At 47.3% G+C, this 21,934-nt stretch overlaps 1 protein-coding gene across 2 annotated transcripts in view; it reads right to left on the reverse strand.

The window, feature by feature from the left end:
- Window positions 1-21,934, reverse strand: part of WDR17 (WD repeat domain 17) — a 67,035-nt gene that overhangs the window by 15,460 nt on the left and 29,641 nt on the right. For both annotated transcript variants that reach the window (XM_045588990.1, XM_045588989.1), the window contains 12 exons: window positions 18,816-18,985; window positions 15,163-15,331; window positions 14,436-14,527; window positions 12,057-12,139; window positions 9,833-9,919; window positions 7,840-8,004; window positions 6,564-6,766; window positions 5,202-5,351; window positions 4,745-4,875; window positions 4,341-4,466; window positions 2,878-3,033; window positions 911-975 (listed from right to left, as the gene is read on the reverse strand). In XM_045588990.1, the coding sequence (XP_045444946.1) occupies window positions 911-975; window positions 2,878-3,033; window positions 4,341-4,466; window positions 4,745-4,875; window positions 5,202-5,351; window positions 6,564-6,766; window positions 7,840-8,004; window positions 9,833-9,919; window positions 12,057-12,139; window positions 14,436-14,527; window positions 15,163-15,331; window positions 18,816-18,985 (1,597 nt within the window). The remainder of the gene's footprint in view (window positions 1-910; window positions 976-2,877; window positions 3,034-4,340; window positions 4,467-4,744; window positions 4,876-5,201; window positions 5,352-6,563; window positions 6,767-7,839; window positions 8,005-9,832; window positions 9,920-12,056; window positions 12,140-14,435; window positions 14,528-15,162; window positions 15,332-18,815; window positions 18,986-21,934) is intronic.

The following is a 21,934-nucleotide window of genomic DNA, read 5'->3' on the forward strand; positions in this document are numbered from 1 at the left end:
ACAGGTGCAGGGATCCTGACGCTGATGATTCCGGAGGGTTCCCGGGGTGGGGGGGTCCCTCTGTCTCTATTGTACCCAGGCCTGTCTGTCTGTCTCTGCTTCTCTTTCCCAAAGACCAGCCTGGTTCCTTCCACTAGTAATACTTCACCTGCTGTGTTGAGCAGGAACCTGGTTTATCTAATTGGTGTTGGCATTTGCACTAAGTTGCATTCCAATGGCCAGCCTTTGGGCAGGAGCAGTAGCCGCATTTCATGCTGTTTTCCCAGCTCACCTTTCACCACCCCCAATGTCCGGGGTCAATGGGGTTCCTCCCAACAGCTCTCTTGTTACCCTGTGACCCCACCTCCTTGGTTACAGCTGATTAGGAACAGTATTCTCATTGGCCTTTGGAACTAATAGGAAGAGAGACTGCCAATCAAATGCAATGACCGGTCTGTAGAACGCAGACTTGGGTGTCTTGGGGAGAGAGATCATTTCCTGGCTGCCATGTGAACCTCGGAGCAGAGGAAATCTGGCGTCAGTTTTCAAGGATAAATGAAAAGGAGCTTTTTCTGAGGTGAAGGCAAAATTGTTTTGAGGAAGTATCCCACAAGCATCTGGGCACCTTCAGAAAATCTCACCACTTACCTTTCCATAGCAGCACCGTGACCAGTGAGCATGTCCGTGGACCTGCCATTCCATCCACTGAACTGACATGGGGAACTGGCCTTCCACTGACTTTATCGGATGGCAGGTCAAACAAAAGGGCAGCAAAATGACTTGCAACCGATCAGTTTATTGTATCAGAGGACACGAAATCAGTTATCATTTAAAAGAACATAAAATATGAATCTCAAAAGCTGCTGTGCTCTGCCCCTGCTGTTCCTACGCGAACATGCTTGGAAGGGCTCTGGGGCACGGACGGCCTTACCTCTGCGTTAGCTTCCTCCAGTACGTCACCGAGACGCCCGGGGCCACGGACAAGGCCTTGTCCCACTGCAGCAGGGAGAAGAGCAGAAACACAGCCGTTCCCGCGCACAGTCTCATGCCCAGCAGGCGTGTTCTTTAATGAACTCCCATTGGTGAAACGAGATTTTAGAGGGTATTTAGAGTGTCAGCATTTCCAGAGTGACTTTTCTAGCTCATTCATCCCACAGAGTATATTACCATATCCTATATAATAAAAGCATAATATGCTAATCAGACAAGACGTCCTTCTGGATGAGCTTCCCAATGAAGCCCAGGCTGCAAGGGAAGCTGGTGCTGGCAACTAGGAGAAGGCAGGCCTACTCTCACACGAATTTCATGCATCAGGCCTCTAGTCTATAATAATAAAAGCTTAATATGCTAATTAGACCGGACAGCCAAATGACCTCCTGCAGGACCTTCTGGACTAAGCTGGGGCTGTAAGGGCTGAAGGAAGCCACCATAGCTGTGAGAGCTGAGCCCCTTGCACAAATTTCATGCATCAGGTCTCTAGTTTTAAAATGAAATGATATGTAAATTGTATCATTTAGCAGGGAAAATCCTGAACTAGTCCCAGACAGAGAGACAAGAGCTAGAAAAAGGGAGAGGGAGAGAGAAAGAAAGTGATGGCGGGGGAAGGAGTTTTTAGTTTGGAAAATATATTAACTCATCGTCCAACAGGACACCAGAGTAATTTGTTCCATGGTATTCTATGTCCTACGTTCAAAGTAATTTGCACCGAGATTTTACTCCACTGTTATGTTTAACAAATATATATGTTCCTATTCTTTCCTTACTCATTTTTATAAGTTATATTTATTGTAAATCCTTCCTTTGCAATTGGTAATGCTGGTCTTCATATTTAAAATATCAGACTCCTAAAAAAGAAGCTCATTGCTCAACCAAGGCCGATTGTGACTGTGACTTCAAAGGATGGAGTTCACTACATTCAAGTCTGGAAGGGAAGTGAGGGAAAAATATTCTGAAAGATCACTACTTAAATCAAAACTTCATTTTATTTAACAAATGTTTTAATCCTCACCCAAGGATATGTTTTTTAAATTCATTTTTAGAAGGAGAGGGAGGAGAGAAAGAGAAACATCAATGTGAGAGAGAAACATCGATCAGTCGGCCATGAGTTATGTACCCCAACAACCTAGGTATGTGCCCTGACTGCGAATCTAACTCACAACCTTTCTGGAGTATGGGGTGACACTCCAAACAACTGAGCCATCAGATAGGGTGCAAAGCTTCATTTTAATTAAGGCTTTTCAGAATAGCGCTCTACTGCAAGTAAGGCTATGAAACTGGTGATTAGCCTAAAAATAATGTTAACATTTAATCAGGTCATTTTAAATGTTATATAATTTATAATCATGTTACCTAAGAAAGGGAATTTAAATACATTTTAAAGGGAGAATTAACTATACTGTAGTAGGAGGAAAAGGGAAAAAGAAGTTGAAATGTAGATTAAATTAATGCCACCAAGGTTTTTCAGTAAGAACAGGTCTTGTAAGTGAAAGGATTACATGTTTTTCTAACCTTATAGTACTCACCTTGTCTAGCAGGTCCCTGAGCCCAGGACGCACTGTGATGGCCCACACCTGACAGACCAGGGACCAGCGAGATCCAGAGAGAGGCCCGCTACACAGCCCCCAACTAACCAGGACACATTGCATGGCTAAACTTGTGCACCTCACCCCGATGGCCCCCACCTCGCCCCAATAGCCCTCACCTCCCCTCGATGGCCCTCACCTCCCCCCGATGGGCCTCACCTCCCCCCGATGGGCCTCATCTCGCCCCGATGGCCCTCACCTCCCCCGATGGGCCTCACCTCCCCCTGATGGCCTCACCTCCCCCCGATGGGCCTCACCTCCCCCCGATGGGCCTCACCTCGCCCCGATGGCCTCCACCTCACCCCGATGGCCTCACCTCGCCAAGCTCCACCATGAGTTCGCAGTAGCGCTGGAGCTGCCCAAGCCGCAGGTGGATCTCCGCGGCCTCCTTCAGTCTCTCCTCTGTGGTCGGCGCGCCGATGCCCCCTCCGAACTTGGACATCTTGACTGTGGTCAGCTCCTGGGCTTCAGACTGGGGGCAAAGAAAAGACCCTTGTCCTGAACTGTGTGCCATCAGCGCAGGCCAGGCACCCGCCCGTGAGAGCACCTTATGGACACACAGTTGACAAGCGTTCGGCCAGGGAAGCAGACCTGAAGCCCGCACTTCTCTCTGAAGGAGGCTGCCTCTCACAGTGTGGGTGGGTGGACCTGGGTGGTCTGAGGAGGGGGAGGGGGCGGCAGAGGCGAATTCCCACTGTCCCTAAAGCTCCTGGGTTATTGGTGGCGACACAGGCCCGAGGCCGGAGGCAGTGAGGGGAAGATGCAGCAGTGATGGGGCGGCTCATGTCATGAAGGCCGCTGTCAGGCGGTAAGTGATGGACTTCCTCGACTGGCTCCTGTACAGCCAACAGGGAACGGCGACCGTCAGACGTGTCCAGCTGTCACAGTTCCCTCCATGCTGACAGGGAAGCTCACCGCGGACACTGCACTGTGATCCTAAGCTAGTTCTTCTCCCTGGGCCCAGGGCTGGTGTGTGGTGGGTGCTGCAGGTCACCCAGGTATGAGATAACGAATACTTCTGCATGACAATCCACCGAGATCTCCGCAGTACCATCAGGTTAATAAAACAGCTCAGAAGACAGCCTGCCGGGCCCCTGAGGCCAGACCCAGCGTGGCCCCCGCATCCCTGTCACCCAGTTGCAGGTGCATGGGAAGCATTGCAAGCAGGTCCAGGTGACCTGTGGGGTTTCTCGCAGTTTGCCTTAGGAGAACTGCTGCTGCCTTCTCGGTTCTCAGGACATTCCTGCTCTCATAGTCAGACTCTCATGCCTGGTCACCCCCAATCCCCCCCACCCCCCACTGGCCTGGTCACCCCTTATTGCCCTCCTGCCAGCCTTGTCCTCCCCCCCTCAACTGCCGTCCCCTGCCTATCTGGTCACCTCTAACTGCCCTCCCCTGCCAGCCTCATTGCCCCTAACTGCTCTCCCCTGCTGGTCTGGTCCCTGCCTCCAACTGCCCTCCCCTGCAGGCCTGATCACCCCTAGCTTCCCTTCTCTGCCAGCCTGGTCACTGCTAACTGCCCTTCCTTTCAGGCTTGATCACCCCCAACTAACTGCCTTCCCTTGCAGGCCTGGTCCCTCCCAACTGCTCTCCCATGCTGGCCACCTCGTGGCAGCCATCTTGTGTCCACATGGGGGCAGCTATCTTTGACCACATAGGGGCAGCCATCTTGTGTGTTGGAGTGACAGTCAATCTGCGTATTTCCCTTTTATTAGATAGGATAGGGAGAACGCACAACTCCCTTTTGCCCGAGCCCCTCCCGCCTGCCGCTGCACTCACCGTGCGGAACTTGAGCAGGTGCTTCCGGTGCATGATGCCTTTGCAGTAGTTGTGAGGCAGCAAGCTGTCATCCTGCCCTTTGATCACGGCCACCAAGGCCCACAGGTTGTCACTGCCACCTGGAGGCTAACAGTGGACGCGGAGTCAACAGCCAAGGATGTGCTTGGAGGGAGAGACCCGCAGCCGGTGCCTCTGCACCGTGCCGAGCAGGCACAGGGAACTGAGCATGAGAAGGAACGGCCAGGCCGCCTCCCACCGCCCGTCTCCGGGTTCACCTGCTTGCTTACACCGTGCAGGCGTGTTCAGAGGGCTGCACTGAACCCGTGACACATGCAAACACGTGATGACTTCACAACCACGGCTGTGACCACCCGTGTCGGGCAGAGGGAAACGCTCATACTCACGGACAGACACTCCGAAAACCACCGGAGCTTCTCCCCACACGGATGCCCGCCCGGCTTCTCTGTGTCCTGTTTGATGGCCCGTGACACCTTGCCGCACAGCACGGGCGGCGCGCCTGGCAGGACGGCGTCATCTGAGGACAGACATCGCGCAGTGAGGAAAGGCTGTCGGGAGATTAGGTTTAAAAATAAAAAGCTGGCCCGGCTGGTGTGGCTCAGCGGTTGAGCGTTGACCTATGAACCAGGAGGTTGTGGTTCCATTCCCAGCCTGGGCTCATGCCCTGGTTGTGGGCTCCATTCCCAGTGGGGGGCATGCAGGAGGCAGCCGATCAATGATTCTCAGCATTGAAGTTTCTCTCTCTCTCTCCCCCTCCCTTCTCTGAAATCAATAAAAACACACTTAAAAGTAAGTAAGTAAATAAGTACAAATAAAAAGCAGACTCATGCATGCTGTCAGTACCAGTGTTCCCGACAATCTCCTTCCAGGGCCTGTCCGCCAGGATGCTGATCTGTACCGGGGCGATCAGGGGCGCCAGCGACCACAGCCTCACGGTGGAGTCCCGGGAGCAGGAGGCCATGGTGAAGGGGCGGCTGGGATGGCACGTTAAGCCTGAAGGAAGGAGAAACGGCCTTAACTGCAGTCGACATTGGAAATACATTTTATTTACTCGGGCCTCAGCGAACGCACACAGCATTGCACTTTTGAAGAAGTGTTTCTATCTTTTTTTTTTTTTTTTTTAAATATATTTTATTGATATTTTACAGAGAGGAAGGGAGATAGAGAGCTAGAAATATCAATGAGAGAGAAACATCGACCAGCTGCCTCTTGCACACCCCCTACTGGGGATGTGCCCGCAACCAATGTACATGCCCTTGGCCGGAATCGAACCTGGGACCTTTCAGTCCGCAGACCAAAGCTCTACCACTGAGCCAAACCGGTTTCGGCAAGTGTTTCTATCTTGACTGAAAACACCGTAAGAATGGAATAAACGATTTATAATAGCATATCCCATGAATGATGGATATAAATGGAACCGTTGTGGGAAAGCAAACGGCCCTGGATGACAATGCTGGAATCACATTTCAGTTTATTAATACCGACACAGCACACGGCCCTCTGTGACTCCATGGAAGGTCTAGCCACAAGGGTGGGGCCCTTTCGATTTAAAATGACCGGAAGTGCGGTTCCCTCTCACGCTCAGTCCCACGCTGCTCAGGGAAAAGGCCACGCGGCTGAAGCACATGGACACACGTGGCTGGGTTAGGGGCACTTCCTAGGAGGAACCATTGGTGCCATCGGAATTGGCCTACTTGGGCCCAGCAAGTGAGAGTGAAGTGATGAGCAAAGGATAAGAAATGTGATTTTCCATGCTTAACTCAGTAATATTAAAAAATAAAACACCACTGTACATATCCTAGAATAGAGGTAGAGGAATGGCTAAATCAATTACATCTACTTCGTTATTGATTTCCTGTTGTATAACGAATCTCTGGACTGAGGGTAAGAGAGGAAGAAAAATCCAAGCCATACATGCAAATATGTGTGTGTGTGTGTGTGTGTGTATAAATATGTGTGTGTGTGTGTGTGTGTGTGTGTGTGTGTGTGTGTGTATAAACACAAGTACACCTGCAGGTAAAGACACCACAATGTAAGCCAAAGTTATATTCTGCAAGTTTCTGATGACGTTTTTTTTTGTCTGTATGGTTCCTAATGAGAATGTTATTTAAAAATGAAACAGTGTAAGACTTCTTAAGAACACTATCCTGCTCAGAAATGACAGGCATCATGAGGGGCACAGTGAAAGCAGGAGAAACACTTTACCATACACGTCTGCGCCGTGATCGGACACGGTGTCCAAGCATGTCCCATCGCGGGTGTCCCACACCCGCACCGTGTAGTCCCAGCTGCCGGAGACCAGGAGGTACGGGATCTCAGGGTTCCACACCAGCCCCCGCACGGGCCCTGAGTGCCCGCTGAGAACACTGATGCAGGCGTCCTGAGTATAATCCCAGATTCGAACAGACCTGGAACAGAGCATTCTGGGTATAATACCATCTGAGTTATAATCTACCCGAAATATTAACCTATTCTTATTGGAGCACAATGATTACTCTCAGTGTATTACAAAAGCATTTTATGTTTCAAGATATGCTAAGACTCTGTTCTTCATAGAAGATGGAAATAAATAATTAGGCCAGCACTAGTGAACTGCAATAGAGTATTTTTTCTCCTGACTTTTACTGGTCATGTGCTAATGATACTACCTGTTCTATTTCACAGTTTATATGTTTAAAGAATGTATTGCTTTAAGTGAAATACCCAAAACAGATAAAACCAAAGAAAAATACGAGTAATAACATGGATACAAAAATTTTAGAGCACTTAAATTTTTTGTAAGTCATGAAAATACTGTCTATATGGCAATGGATATTACCTGAAAAATCAATTCATATTTGTGATTATATCAGTACAGTAAGTCATCCCTCCACATTTCTGTCAGTATAATAAGTTGCTTATTCAGTGTGGAATTACTCTCAGATCATTACAAAACTTAAATATAACTGGATTCATGATATGACTTGAATCTATTGATTAAACAAAGTGCAAATGTTACTAAAATAAAATTTGAATTAAAAATCAACCTAAGACTGTTCCAAATTCCAACTTTGCTTAGACAATTCATACTAATGTTTTAGTCACAGACTTATAACAATCTGATGATACCAGACTACTGACACTTCTAAGATTATATGACGCTATAAAGGAGACACATTATATATATTTGTATTTCTCTAAGGCATCTCTCTTCTGCTTTCTAGAAAGAGACTTCTTCTTTCCCCCTATTCTAGGACAGCACGATGTACCCAGGTGTATCAAAATCTACTTTTGGGTGCTCATTTCTTATATATATTTAAAGTATTTTGTTTGATATCACCTTCAGAGATAAGACTATATTGATTTTTTTAAAAATTAATGCAATTAAATTGAATGCAATTAGGTACTTGTTAATGCCCACATGTGAAGTACATAGTTAAAATATTCCCACCCCAGTTGGGTCACAGAAGTGGACTGGGAAATTCGGATCGAAGCCACGCACCCGTCATCGGAGCCGCTGCACAGGATGCCCTCCCGCAGGGGCGACCAGCGCACGTGGAAGACCTTGGCCGTGTGCCCGCTGAACACCTTCAGCGGCTGGTCCGAGCTGGTGGCCACGTAGTAGACGCGCACGCCTCTGTCCTCACAGCCCGTGGCGATCATGTCTCTGGAAGGCCGTCGGTGGCCCGTGGAGATAGGAAAACGTGACAGATGTGGTGTTACTTGTGGCTGATAATTTTAAAACGCACACAGTTCTAACGTCGGACAGTAGAAGTTTTAGCTTCCTTTGTGACATGAGACTTAAATCTTACACAAGTAAAAACATAATTTGCAGAAACTGCCCTAATACCAACAATGTGTCTCTCTGACTGCTCCCTTCTAATCAGTTACATTTTTGTTTTACGCATCTTAGACCTGAGATAACAGTATTTCTATTTCTGTATGTTCTTTTTTCAAAATGTCCAGATTGAGAACTTGCTGACTATTTCTCAGAACTACTGGTACTTAGGGCGGGTCCCAGTGGTGAGTGACGGGATGTGCTTGCTTGCTGGTAAGCAGGTTGTCAATTACACCCGCCGGGCCCTCTGGTCAATCCTCGGCGGCCAGGGTCAAACCGCTCCCCTGGGAAGGCCCGCTGGGATCACTCCCAAACGGGCTGTCCATATAGGGCGGGTCACAGCCCTGTCGGCCGATTCTCTCTTGGCTTGAGATGCTCTAACTCAGTGGTTCTCACTGATTCCTAGGCAGACGGTGAGGTCCTGGGCCAAACAGAACAGCCCCCCAAGGGCCATTACCCACCATGAGCAGCTCCCACACCCTAGAGGCCAAGAGGCCACATCACAGGGCACTGGCCTGAATTGCGGGCTGCCCTTTGTCACAGGGGCTGTAAGAACTGTATTATACAGTCCTATGTGAAGAAACACACCAGTTTTCCAACGGGAATGCTGAGCTGTAGATGTGCTGGTTACATCTGCCCAAGCCCACTGATACAGGGGCTGGTTTCAATATCGTTTGCATAATACAATATTTACATGCATAAATATACATATATATATATATATATATATATATATATATGCAGAGACTTAAGTATAAAATCTTAGAGATGAAATAATAAACATTTAAAAAGAGTACATATAAACATCAAAATTAATATTCAGAGATACCTTATGAATAAACTTATAAGTTCAAGGTGTTACTTATCTCCTAACATGCTAAGTAAAATATGAATATAGCAATTAGAGTATTTTTTTTAAATCTTTAAAAAAAATGAAATTTACTAGGCAGGCTTGGTAGAAAGTGTAATAGTTAAGTATGGAGGACTTTTTGAAAAGAAAAACCTTTCTTAGCCATCAAAGCATATTGCATTAATCACTAGTTTTAATTTCAACTGTCAAATGCCTATTAAACCTACGAAACTGAGAGATGAGAGTGTGGAACGGTTATGTTGGTCAGACACAGGGAATCTGTGTATTGAAAAGTGTTTGGCTAAGAACACAGAGCTACAAAAAGGTACCACTTTGAGAGCTGACTGCTCAATTTTGGAAATGACATGCATTTTAAACAACACTGCCTATATAGTTATTCCAAGTGTGTGTAAACACTTTGGGGGGCCGCCCTCTGGATTGGACTGATTTATATTTTTCATTAGTTAGCCACACACTTCATCCTAAGGCAGTGGTCGGCAAACTCATTAGTCCACAGAGCAGCAAACCACGGCTCGCAAGCCGCAGGTGGCTCGAGAGCCGCAGTTTGCCGACCACTGTCCCAAGGCATCGGAATTCTGTTCTGAAAGCAGGGAATTGATGTTTCTAAGTCTTACAAGGACAAACCATGAGATAAAAAGACACTTGGACCCAGTAAGCAATGCCGGGGCTAGGCAAAGGGGATGCTGCCTGAAGAGTGAGGAGAGTTCCCCGGGGGTGACATTGAACTCGGTGGCGATTGAAATCTCAGGGCGGCAACGATTCCTGGTTCCAGGGGGAGAGACTCACTTGTTGTTCTGGCTCCAGTCACAGCCAAACACGGCGGCAGGGTGCTTGTACTTGTGCAGCACTCTCCCGTCCAGGGTCCGGATGATGCTGAAACCGAGAGCAGCGTGCTAACTGGAAACAGACCCTGTGAGTGCTTCGTTCAGGGGAACAGAGGACGGCTCAGTCCAGCCTGAGCGTTAGGAGAGGGGCCTTGCCTGCACAGCGCTGGGCACATTCGAACGTGCTGGGTAAATGTAAGCTACGTCACATATTACTGGTTATGGTAATCTATGTAAATGTTATCTATGTCACATATTACTGGTTTTGGTAATCAATGTAAATGTTATCTACCTCACATATTATTGGTTATGGTAATCTAGGTATACCCATTAAAGGGGATACATTTTCAGTGAGAAATTATTTCTTATAGAATTTTATTGAGGAAAAGCATAACGTATACAACTATTGTAAACCATAATGATATAGCTAACATGTGCACTAGGTATTCAGATTCAGAATTTATATTTAAAATAACTCCTCTCTAATGCTGGTGACATGTCCCATCATACCAAATCCAAGACGTACATGTGGTCATATTCCTCTGCATGTTCTAAGTGATGTAAGTAGAAATGTGAAGGACCCCCTTTCCCTAAAAGGACCCTGTGTGCTTTACCTGGAATACCATATACATGACACCACAATGCAAGGCCCACTGATTCCTTCAGAAAGAAAAAAGTAAGTTGTGTACAAACCAATGTATTACAGGCTTTAAAACGTTTCTGGAACAGCCCCCCTAAGACACCGTAAGGTCCACCAGAATTCTGAGGGTGGGGTGGTGACCCCTGCTCCGTCATCAGATAAACACAGCCCTGAACGGACACACGTGTGACCCCATCAAAAACACGTTGGCAGCCGAAACCGGTTTGGCTCAGTGGATAGGGCGTCGGTCTGTGGACAGAAAGGTCCCGGGTTCGATTCCGGTCAAGGGCATGGACCTTGGTTGCAGGCACATCCCCAACCTCTCATCAACGTTTCTAGCTCTCTATCCCTCTCCCTTCCTCTCTGTAAAAAATCAATAAAATATATTAAAAAATAATAATAATAAAATAAAGAGTAAAACTTAAAAACAAACAAACACGTAGGCACAGCTTTCTTATTTTGGTTTGTATCAATTTGCAAACAGTTCTTTCAAGGGAAATATCACTAATATTGTTTCTTCCGAGAATTTTAATATCCCGGTGAAGAACTTTTAAGTTTCCATAAGCACTACCTTTCCCACTGAAATGAAAAAGTGAGAATAAGAAAGCAGGTGCTTGCACAGCAAAACCGAAGATGGGACAAATCACGACCGTCCAGCAACCAGGCGTGTCTGTCTCACCGCATAGACAGCAGCCCCCGCAGCTGAGCGGCATCTTCAGGTTAAAACATTATTTCAGCCCAAAGGCAACTTCCGCCTGGCATAGTATATTTTGGAAACCTGCCTTCCCCACAGGCTTAACCGAATTGAGGAAGCGTGTTCTGAGACATGGGGTCAGGGAACCGAGCTTCTATAAAACGGGTTTTCCCACATGGGCTCCTTTATCCCTATGCTTTCCTAAATGACAGCACCTCCCACACTGGGAAGAACTTTCCAGAGCACTGAGTAGCTCCCGAGCTGCTGTAACCCTGACCCGCCACCCCCTCCAGCATCTGAGGAGAAACGTGCAGGCTCTTCATGAAAAGCCCTTCATGCCTCATTGAGGCCATCGCTCTCTTTTCGTTGTTACTGGGGCAGTGCTGTCACTGTGCAGCCAAGGCTGGTTCCTTTTTCATCCTCATTTATTGTTCATTTTTTAAAAATTGACTTCAGAGAGGAAGGGAGAGGGAGAGAGAGAGAGAAAAAGAAACATCCATGATGACAGGGAATCATGGACCAGCTGCCTCCTGCTCAGCCCACACAGGGGATGGAGCCTGCCACCCGGGCATGGGCCCTGACCAGGAATCGAACTGTGACTTCCTGGTTCATAGGTTTGATGCTCAACCCCTGAGTCATGCTGGCTGGGCTCTTTTTCTTATTTTGAACATCGTTTCATAGTTATTACTGACGCATCATAGCAACACAGCAGAGGCCTGTGTGGCCTTCTACATGGTACTGATGACAGGTGTGCACACGTGAACCTCATCAGGATGTGCGTGTCCAGCTGCCAGGACACACTGGCAGGGCCCAAGGCTGCTCTGTGGACGGGACAGCGGCGGCAGCACTCACCAGAGGCCGTCCTCGCTGCAGGTCGCTATCCGTTTGGAATCTTTGTGACTCCAGGCAACGCAGAAAATCCCGTTGTTTCCGTGCTTCAAAAAATGCAAAACACCTATCAATAAGAAATAACGCACCTCTTGTTCTCTTATTTGCTTACTCCGTCTAAGAGCGATTTTGCTACGAGGAGCTGGCTGTGGGTGATGCAAGCATTGGGGCCACACCACGACAGGGAGAGAATACACACTCTGAGTGTGCCCGTTCTCACACTTCACCCAGGATCACTGTTTCAGAGCATGGATCGGGTGGCTTCTGCCTCTCCTCTGTGGACTCGGGCCAAGAGCCAGAAGTGCTTGCTGAGCTCCTAGCGCAGTGGTCGGCAAACTGCGGCTCGCGAGCCACAGGCGGCTCTTTGCCCCCTGGAGTGTGGCTCTTCCACAAAATGCCACGGCCTGGGTGAGTCTGTTTTGAAGAAGTGGCGTTAGAGGAGGTTTAAGTTTAAAAAATGTGGCTCTCCGAAGAATTGTCAGTCATTGTACTGCTGATGTTTGGCTCTGTTGACCAATGAGTTTGCCTACCACTGGGCTAGTGGATGAAGCTCTGCTCCCCGCCTTCTCCTGCAAACACCGGGCTGCAGGGAGGGTGACGGCCTGCCTCCTACCCCAGGGCAGTCAGGCATTGTGGCCACAACTGTTCTTCTCAACTTCGAAGGTTTACTGTTATGGGAGCCAAGCGGAGCAGACTTAGGGTCATTCCTAGAACAAAGGACGTCATTTTTCTGTGTGTTCGCACTCTCAGGCTGAGGGCGGGGAAAGGGACGCAGGCCCAGTGCTGTGATGAGAACCTGTAAGACTCCAGGGGATGTCATACATGGGCGTGTCATCCTTCAACGGGGACACTCCATTTCCAAAACTGACGGAAGACATTTCAATCTTCCAAGCACTGAGCTGCTGGCTGCTTTAGGGGAGAGAACATGCCTTTCTACCTGTTTCATGGCCGTTTGACTAAGGCAACCTCTGGCTGCTGTTTTTACCTTTTTGGAGGTCAAGGGGGAGGCTTACAAAAATGGGTACAAAATGGGGTCGTGTCCACCCCTGTCACCTGGAGCACAGGCCCCCTAACCCCCCTCCCTCTCCTCTCCCCTCCTCCCCCCGCCAGCTCCGCTCCCCCATGCGGGTACCCCGGCCCTCCCACATCCTGCTGCTCCTGTGTGAGGCTCGGTGACCGCTAAGTCAAGCGGGCGTTGCTCATTTCCCCCACATTTATCCTCCTAGATCCGAGCCATTTGATCCCGGTCTTCACTAGAAAGACACGGTGGATCCAGGCGACAGGAACACGGTGCTACGGTGCTGGGCTCTGGGGTGGGGCTGGGGCGGCTCTAGCACTAATGGACAGCTACTGTGGGTCACAAGATGCCTTAACAGCCCACCAGATCTGACCCCTGGGGCAAATAAATGCCTGGTATTGAGGGTTCCTCTTCCGGTTCCTTTCTTCTCCTGCTCCCTTTGTCACTGGGTGCTGCTGTTCTAGCTCGGGGGGGAAGAAGGGGCGGGGGGGAGGTCAGTGCTCCAGGGGAGTGTGCCTGTTACATGGAGAAAGGGCAGGAGCTGAGCCCAGGCCTCTGTGGGAGTCTCCTCTGCTGAGGGCAACACTGCCCCCTGGTGTTGGAAATCCCTGCTCTCCAACCCCTGGAGATTGAGGCTGCTTGATCCTCAAAGGGGGTAAGTCTTCAGTATAAATGGTTTTAAAGCCTCAAACATATACATGATTTTATAGAGGATTTATACTTAATAGACATTAACAGCAATCATTTGAAACGAATGACATTTCAAAGCAGCAAGAGGCAATCCCAGATTCTGTGGCATTTCCCTTGATTCCTATCTAACTCGCTGTCACGAGATCATGTGTGTTTCCCAAATATGAGTGGGACTCCGTCAACTCTGGGTGACAACTGACCCCAACCACCATCTGTGACACCACAAACCAAAGGTGGAGAGGTCTGCGAGCTTGTCATGGACTAGAAGGACCTGAGGACAAAAAGGAAACTAAGGAACTACATAACCGACTTCCCGTCCTAGAGCTGAAGAGTCAGGTTCGGGCAGCTCACCAGCGGGAGGCCTGGCGCAGTGCCCTGGCCCCGCTGTGGGTTCGCCTCTTCCGGCCACGGACTAAGTGCCCAGGTAACCGGGAGGACTCAGGTTCCTGCGAAGACCTGGTGCCACTGGAGGTGGATTGACTTTTCAGAATTCATTTTAACACATAAACATCCTCCCGGGCTCTGTTCCAATCCAGAGAACACACTGCCACCTGGTGATTCTCTACTACAGTAAGATCCAAAGCATGCGAGCAGCCTAAGACAGGCTCTTCGGCCACCAGGAAGTAACTCCTTACCTCAGTAAAGCGCTGCACCATCCTGCCCTTCTTGAGGTCCCAAATGAAGGCACCGTTCTGGGAGGTGGCTCCGGCAATGCAATCCAGATCACCTTGGCAAGCGATGTGACAGGCGTTCTCTGACATGCTTGCCAGAAACGTGCTTCCCAAACATGTCGTTTTTGAAAAAGACTTAAGATTTGCTAAGCAGTCTTTAAAAAAAAATTTTTTTTTTTAAATGTGAAAATCCACAGAATTCATCACAAGGTCACAAGTGAACTGTGCTGACATATAACCATTCATATTTACAAAACAGCTGCATCGGGGAAAACTCTGCGTCGTAACTTAGAAAACACATTTTGTAACGTTAGAAGGCAAATGTTTAACGCTTTCATGTATTTGATTCGCAAAACACTGTGAAGGAAAATGGTCACCTCAGAGGTGCCGTATCGTTAAAGACATGCCTATACAAATGCAACTCAAATGAGATGGGTCCCAATTAGCCTGACTGACCGTGGCTTTTCCCTTTGGTCACGTGATACCATAGGGTCCAGAAATCCAGGTGTCCATGTGGGAAGTCCACTCAGAAAATCTCCCCAAAACGCACCCAACAAATATGTCCTTCCTACGGGGCCTCTGCTTGGCGCTTGGGAGACGACGACATTGAGGGGAAGAAGGTAACTCAAAGGAAAATAAAAGTCCGGAGGCCACTGAATCGTCCTCCCCACTGGAATGGCGTGCTCCTTACCTGGCGCCCAGGAGAGGGAGTAGATCACCCCCTCGTTCCCCGGGGACGTGTACACTGCGGTCAGTGTGTCCACGTCCCACACCTTCACGGTGCCATCGAAGGACGCGGTCGCCAAGAGGTTGGGATCATTGGGCTTGAACTTGCAGTCGAAGATGGTCTCCACGTGTCCCTAGGAATGCAGCACACCAGGCACAGCCCCTGAGCAAACCCAGGGGATGGGTAAGCAACCCACAGTGTGCAGTCAAGTGCAACCCTGGACCAGAGATTCTAAATATGAGTGCAAACCTGTGAGGGCGAGCAGAGACACAGAGCCTGCAGCCCTGTGGGGCGTCCCCATGCTGAGACTGTACACACCGCCCAGACCCAGATTTATCCAGCCCCAGTTCCCTAAGTCAGCAACTAAGCCAAAATGCCCAAAAGCCCAATTTCAGCTGCCATTCAATGCACATCTTTTCTGAATACGTGTCATGCACAGAGGACTATGCCAGGAATTTACAAAGCAATGGACTCTTAACATTTATTATGTAATGCTGGGAACATGATAAAAGACAAGATAAAACTGAAAACATCCTTCAGTGGAATTATTGCTTCCTTCATGCCAATGACACACTCCGAAAGGACTTCACAGCTTCAACTGACAGAGGACGCGTCTGGCTTGGGCTTGGTTTTTAACCAAGTTTTCAAACTGTCCCAAAGCTTCCTAGCAAGTTTACTCTTTGAAACTCCAGTCCTGTTTCCCTGACAGGGTGACACGCATCCCAGACACACACACACACACACACACACACACCACAGGCTGTGTGGTGGGAGGTGCAGATGTGTGAAAACACACACTTGCAAGTGGAGGTCAGTTACCAGGTGCCTGTGGGAACCTGGGGAGAGTCAGGTAAGCAGCCAGCTGCCATGCCTGTCTCCCCAGCGCCGGGGATGGGAACTGACCCTCACCTCCTACTCAAAGCAGCAGCCACTACAGCAGGCCGGGATCTGGGGAGAATTAACACAGGGACAGGCGGGCTCTCTCCCCGCCCCCCACACCTGCCCTAAAGGTACAGGGGAGCCTTTACACTCAGGTGCATCCAGCAGTGAGACCAGAGAGCCTGGCCTCAGGAAACCACACCAGGGCCTCAAGGCCAAGGTGCCTCTCCTTGGGAGAGGGAGAGGAGTGGTGGGGAGAGGGAGGGTAGGTGGGCAGGGGCAGGGGCGGGGCTACTCCCATCCTCATGTCACTCAGGGCAGGGCCTGCCTGCAGGTGCCTTCTTCAATGTTAATTCAGGGCTAAGCTTTCAGATCTCATTGGAAACATCATATAGCAAGACTAAGCGGTGACTGTTTCTTGTCTTCTTAGCAGCAGGACTGCAGGGGTGAAAGGAAGAAATGGAAGCATTTCCCTTCATTTCAATCAAGCTGACATCCACGTGGAAGGACACCTGTTCACAAGCCTCTGAAGGGGGTTTGGATGCCACGTAACGTGAAAGCCTGGAGGTGCCTGGTGCACAGAGCATCACGTGGGATGACTGTGCTGGTGACTGTCCTGCAGCCCCATCTGGGTCTGCGTTAGCAATGCGACTTTATGAGGATAAAACTAAGTCTTCGCTGACTGGCAGGCACTTTGAAGGTGGGAAGATCCAGTGAAATAATTTATGATCAAGGAATGTTTTAGGTTTGACAGTCAAACTCAGAGGGAAGGCAGGGGAGAATGGGGGTAAGGGGGAGAGATCAACCAAAGGACTTGTGTGCATGCATATAAGCCCAACCAGTGGTCATGGACAACATGGCAGTGGGAGCATGTGTGGGGAGGGGTTTGGGATGTGAATGGGGGGATGAGGATAATTATGTGATTCCTTAATCAATAAAGAAATTTAAAAAAAAGGTTAAGTATAAATAAAAAAATAAATGTCTTAGTTTTGATGGAATTATAAATTTAGCATAGTGTTTTAAAATAAAACATGTTTTAATACGAGGATTTGCACTCAATAGAAAGTCTTTTGAACTTAGATTGTGTAACTTCCTTATTAATGTGAATTTTAAAACACTTGTTATATTTTTCTCTCTTCCTTTTCATAATTCTTTTAAAAGTAGGCGGTAATTGGAAATGTGGAAGAAATTTCCCACACTGGGGAAGCATTTGCATGGAAGGAAAGGCTTACAGGGAACGAAAATTCAATCAAAATAATATCTACAAAATATCAATCAAATAATACCAATCAAAATAATATCTATAAAAGGAATATTTCTATATAACTAAGCTACACATTGTTAAACAATATTTTTGCTAATGTTCCATATTTTTATTTGAGAATAAAATTAAAGTAGTCTTCAAATAACAGTATTATTGATTATTTACCTCTTTTTTTTTTTTTTAAAGAAGGGAAAGTATAGTTGTAGAGTCCTTTATAAGTTTTTCCAGGGAAAAACAATTAACATTTATAAGTCTTAAATGTCTAGATTGGTATAATTCAAACCTGTGGGGGGGAAATGGGCATTTAATAAACAAGGGAAAATTAAGAAGGATGATTCTTGACAAATAGTAATTACAACACAATATGCATGATTACAGTCACTCGCTCGCTCATTCATTATGCATGGAATCATTCATGCGACAAAACTTAATAAAGACTTGCTATGTGCCAGGCCCTGTGTTAGGTGGTGGAGATAAAGCATAGAGTAAAACCAAGCAAAAACGCGAGACCTCCCCGAGACTGTATTTTATCGTGTGTGGAGGCTGAGTGGTCAGAGCACAGAAGAGCCCTGGCCAGTCTGCTCAGTTGGTCTTGAGCATTGTCCCTGCAGCCAAAGGTCACCGGTTCAATTCCAGTCAGGGCAGAGGCCTGGGAGGTGCTCAGGAGGCAGCCGATCGTCAATGTTTCTCTCTCTCCTTCTTCCTTCCTCTCCCTGCAAAATCAATAAAAACATTTTTAAAAAAGAAAAGAAGATGACAGAATCATAATGATTGAATAATAGAAAATAAATCTTAGAAATGCTTCATCCATCCGCTTTGCTCACTCATAGACGGGAACACTGAATCCGGAGTAGCTGGCAGAGATGGATTTGTCCTTCCTCCTAGGAAAGGGTTGTTCTCTTTTTCTCTTTGCTTCCAAAACGTGGTGCAGCAATGCAATTCCCAGTGCTGGACGGGGGCTGGCGGGGTCCACACAGCAAAGGAACACTGCCAGCCATGAGGGCAACGAGGATACGCAGGCAGGGCTGTTCCCTGGACTTTCATGTTTAAAGCTTAAAGATTCTTAATAGTTTTATCCTCATTTTGTACATCATTCCAAAATGTTTCAGCCACCCCAGGGGCAAAGTCCTAATGTTATGATTTGTTTTAAAAATATATACATTTCTAGAGAGAGAGGAAGGTAGAGAGATAGAGATAGAAACATCCATAATGAGAGAGAATCACTGATCGGCTGCCTCCTGCAGGCAGGCTACTGGGGATTGAGCCAGCAACTTGGGCATGTGCCCTGATAAGGAATCGAATCTATGACCGCTTGGTACATGGGTCAAAGCTGTTCAACCACCGGAGTCACACTAGCCAGGCTGATTCTTTACAAAAATAAATGTTAACAGTATTAATATACAAGTAAAAGTAAACACCATGAGCGTCACACAGTAAGTGCCATGTGTGAGAGAAGGGACGGCCGCAGACATACCATGTCCCTCAGGAAGTCCCACTTCCTGGCTCCCAGGTCATACAGGCCCACACCGCCATCCAGGAAGCAGCACAGGGCGTGCCCGGGGGGCAGGGAGGACGCCTGGCCCGGGGGCAGTGCCTCGCTCGTGGAGGACGTGTAGTGATTTGGGGTGGAAGGCTGGATTGAAACTGAAAAAGAGAAAGATCAGCAGGTAAACATTTATGGAAGCAGCTTCCTGTGTGTGGATGACACCTCAGGGACTGATTTCCTCTGGCCAGAACTGGGATCTGTGAACTGCAGGCAATAATCACATTTCTGCCTCAGGAGTACTTTTACAGTTTTTCCAAAATTCAGGGGTGAGGAGAGTTGAAGGGGGGAAGGGGGAGAAAGACAAGGAGGTTTATAACTACTACAGTAATTAATCAGTCATAATCCTATATAATAAAAGACAAGTATGCAAATTGACTGTACCTCCACTGCACCCACAAGCCATGCTCACCAACCAATCAGAAGCAGGTATGCAAATTTACCCAACAAATATGGTGGTGGCCCCACGGAGCTGGAGCAAGCAGGAAGCTTGGGTTGTCCCTGATGATGGAGAAAGCCAAGCTTCCTGCCTGCGCTGGCTGGCCCAGGCCTCCGCTCAAGGCTACAAAGTTTCAATTATAGAAGATAAATAAATTCCAGATACCAGGGCCTCCACTTGGGTCACCAGGGGGCATGGCTGGCCTGCAAACCACCACAGGCCCCTCACCCAGGCCACCCCACGACCCAAGGGAATCCCCACCCTGATCTGGAACACCCTTCAGGGCAAACCAGCTGGCCCCCACCCATGCACCAGGCCTCTATCCTATCTAATAAAAGAGTAGTATGCAAATTGACCATCACTCCAACACACAAGATGGCTGCCTCCATTTGGACAAAGATGGCCACCACAAGATGGCCAGCAGCGGAGGGTAGTTGGGAGGCACCAGGCCTGCAAGGGAGAGAAGTTGGAGGCAATCAAGCCTGCAGGGGAGGGCAATTTGGGGTGACCAGGCCAGCAGAGGAGAGAAGTTGGGGGTGACTGAGCCTACAGGAAAGGGCAGTTAGGGGAAAGCAGGCTGGCAGGAGAACAGTTAGGCATCAATCAGGCTGGCAGGGGGGTGGTTAGGTGGTGATCAGGCTGGCAGGAAGAAGCAGTTAGGGGCAATCAGGATGGCAGGCAGGCAAGCAGTTGGGAGCCAGCATTCCTGGATTGTGAGAGAGCAGTCAGGCAATTGGACATCCCTCAAGGGGTTCCAGATTGGAGAGGGTGAAGGCTGGACTGAGGGACATCCCCCCCACCATGCAAGAATTTTGTGCACCGGGCCTCTAGTATAAGAATAAACTCTGGGCTTTGAGAACTCACAACTGTAAACCTACTGACTCCTTTAGTACAGATATTATCCCACCCTCTAATATAGAAAATTGGATATTATTTTGAAAAGAGGTGTATAAAATGCAGGGTGAGCAACCTGGATAAAAATTAGTGTGTGAAGAATCATAATATGCTGTGAATATCTGGTTTATTATCTCCCCATAGAATAAAGCATAGAATGCTTATTATATGCTTTATATATATATATTATTGATTTTTTTTATAGAGAGGAAGGGAGAGGATAGAGAGTTAGAAACTTCGATGGGAGAGAAACATTGATCAGCTGTTTCTTGCACACCTCCTACTGGGGATGTGCCCATAACCAAGGCACATGTCCTTGACTGGAATAGAATCTGGGACCTTTCAGTCTGCAGGCCAAGGATCTATCCGCTGAGCCAAACTGGTTAGGGCAGAACGCTTATTTTTTAATTAGAATTTTCTTTCAAAATCTTGATATATTAGCTTACTCCCCCTTCCATACACACACAGACACACATGCATGTGAGTTTTTTCTTTAAAAGCTCTCAACTCTCTAGTAATTGCTATGCTAATGAAAATAATTATCTTTGAGATTATATAATTCACTTTAATTTAGCACCCAAATTAAGAACCATAATGATCTGACATACATTTTTTTACAACTTACTTTTTTAATATGCTCTTATAAACTTTTAGAGAGAAGGGGGAGGGATAGAGAGACAGAAATATCGATGAAAGAGAAATATCATAGATCGGCTGCCTCCTACACACCCACTACTGGGGATCCAGCCTGCAACCCAGGCATGTTCCCTGTCCTGAAATTGAACTGTGACCTCCTGGTTCCTAGGTCAATGTTCAACCACTGAGCCATGCAGGCAGTACATTTTTCATCTTAGATTTTCTCTCTTCCTCCTCATGTTTACTTTCATTGTTCATATGCTTCTGTTTCTCCAACTTTCAATTGCATGTGTCCCCATGTTTAGTTATTTCCTGCCTAGTCTGTATCTCCTACTGTGTCTTCTTTTCAAGAAGTTTTTCCTTAGTACAAGAATTTGCAAACATAATCCAAAATAATGCTACCACTGTAAATTATCAGACCAACCTATGTTAATTACATACTGGAATATAGATAAATATTTCCCAGATATTCTCTCCTTTTTAGTATGCTCCCTTTTTCATTCAAATATAATCGCCTTCCATATTGCATTCATTTGGATAATGCTATTTCTCAGAATCAATTCAAATGGCAGGAAGTCCAGGCTAGAATGAACTTCTACTGATAAAAGAGGCATTTGATTCTATGAAGCTTTATTGACCATTTGGTAAAAACTAATATAGTCTATGACTCACTGCTATAACATTTTAATTTACTGACATTATGGGTGGTTTTGATACCCTTGATGTACTTATCTATCTGTAAGCCATCTTTTTCTTTTTTTTTTCTTTTTTTTTAGAATTTGGTATGCCTGTATTTTAAACTCTTCATTTTCACATAATTTTTCTTATTCCACACTTGGCTGGATTCTTAAAAACAGGGTAAAAGACTAGACGTCTAGCAATAGATTCCCTAAAAGGAATTACTCACAAATGACAAGATTGGTATGCGCTTCTTCATGTTTGGTGATTTTCCTCTAATACACATGCACTACTTTTATAATACAAAAACAAACATGAGAGAAGCGAATTGGTGACAGTTCAGTCATCCTGTGTTATGCAAGTCACAGCAGCTAAACCAGTGGTGGGGAACTCAAGGCCCGCG

Source organism: Pipistrellus kuhlii, unplaced genomic scaffold, assembly GCF_014108245.1.
Source record: "Pipistrellus kuhlii isolate mPipKuh1 unplaced genomic scaffold, mPipKuh1.p scaffold_m20_p_3, whole genome shotgun sequence".
Taxonomy (NCBI): Eukaryota; Metazoa; Chordata; class Mammalia; order Chiroptera; family Vespertilionidae; genus Pipistrellus; species Pipistrellus kuhlii.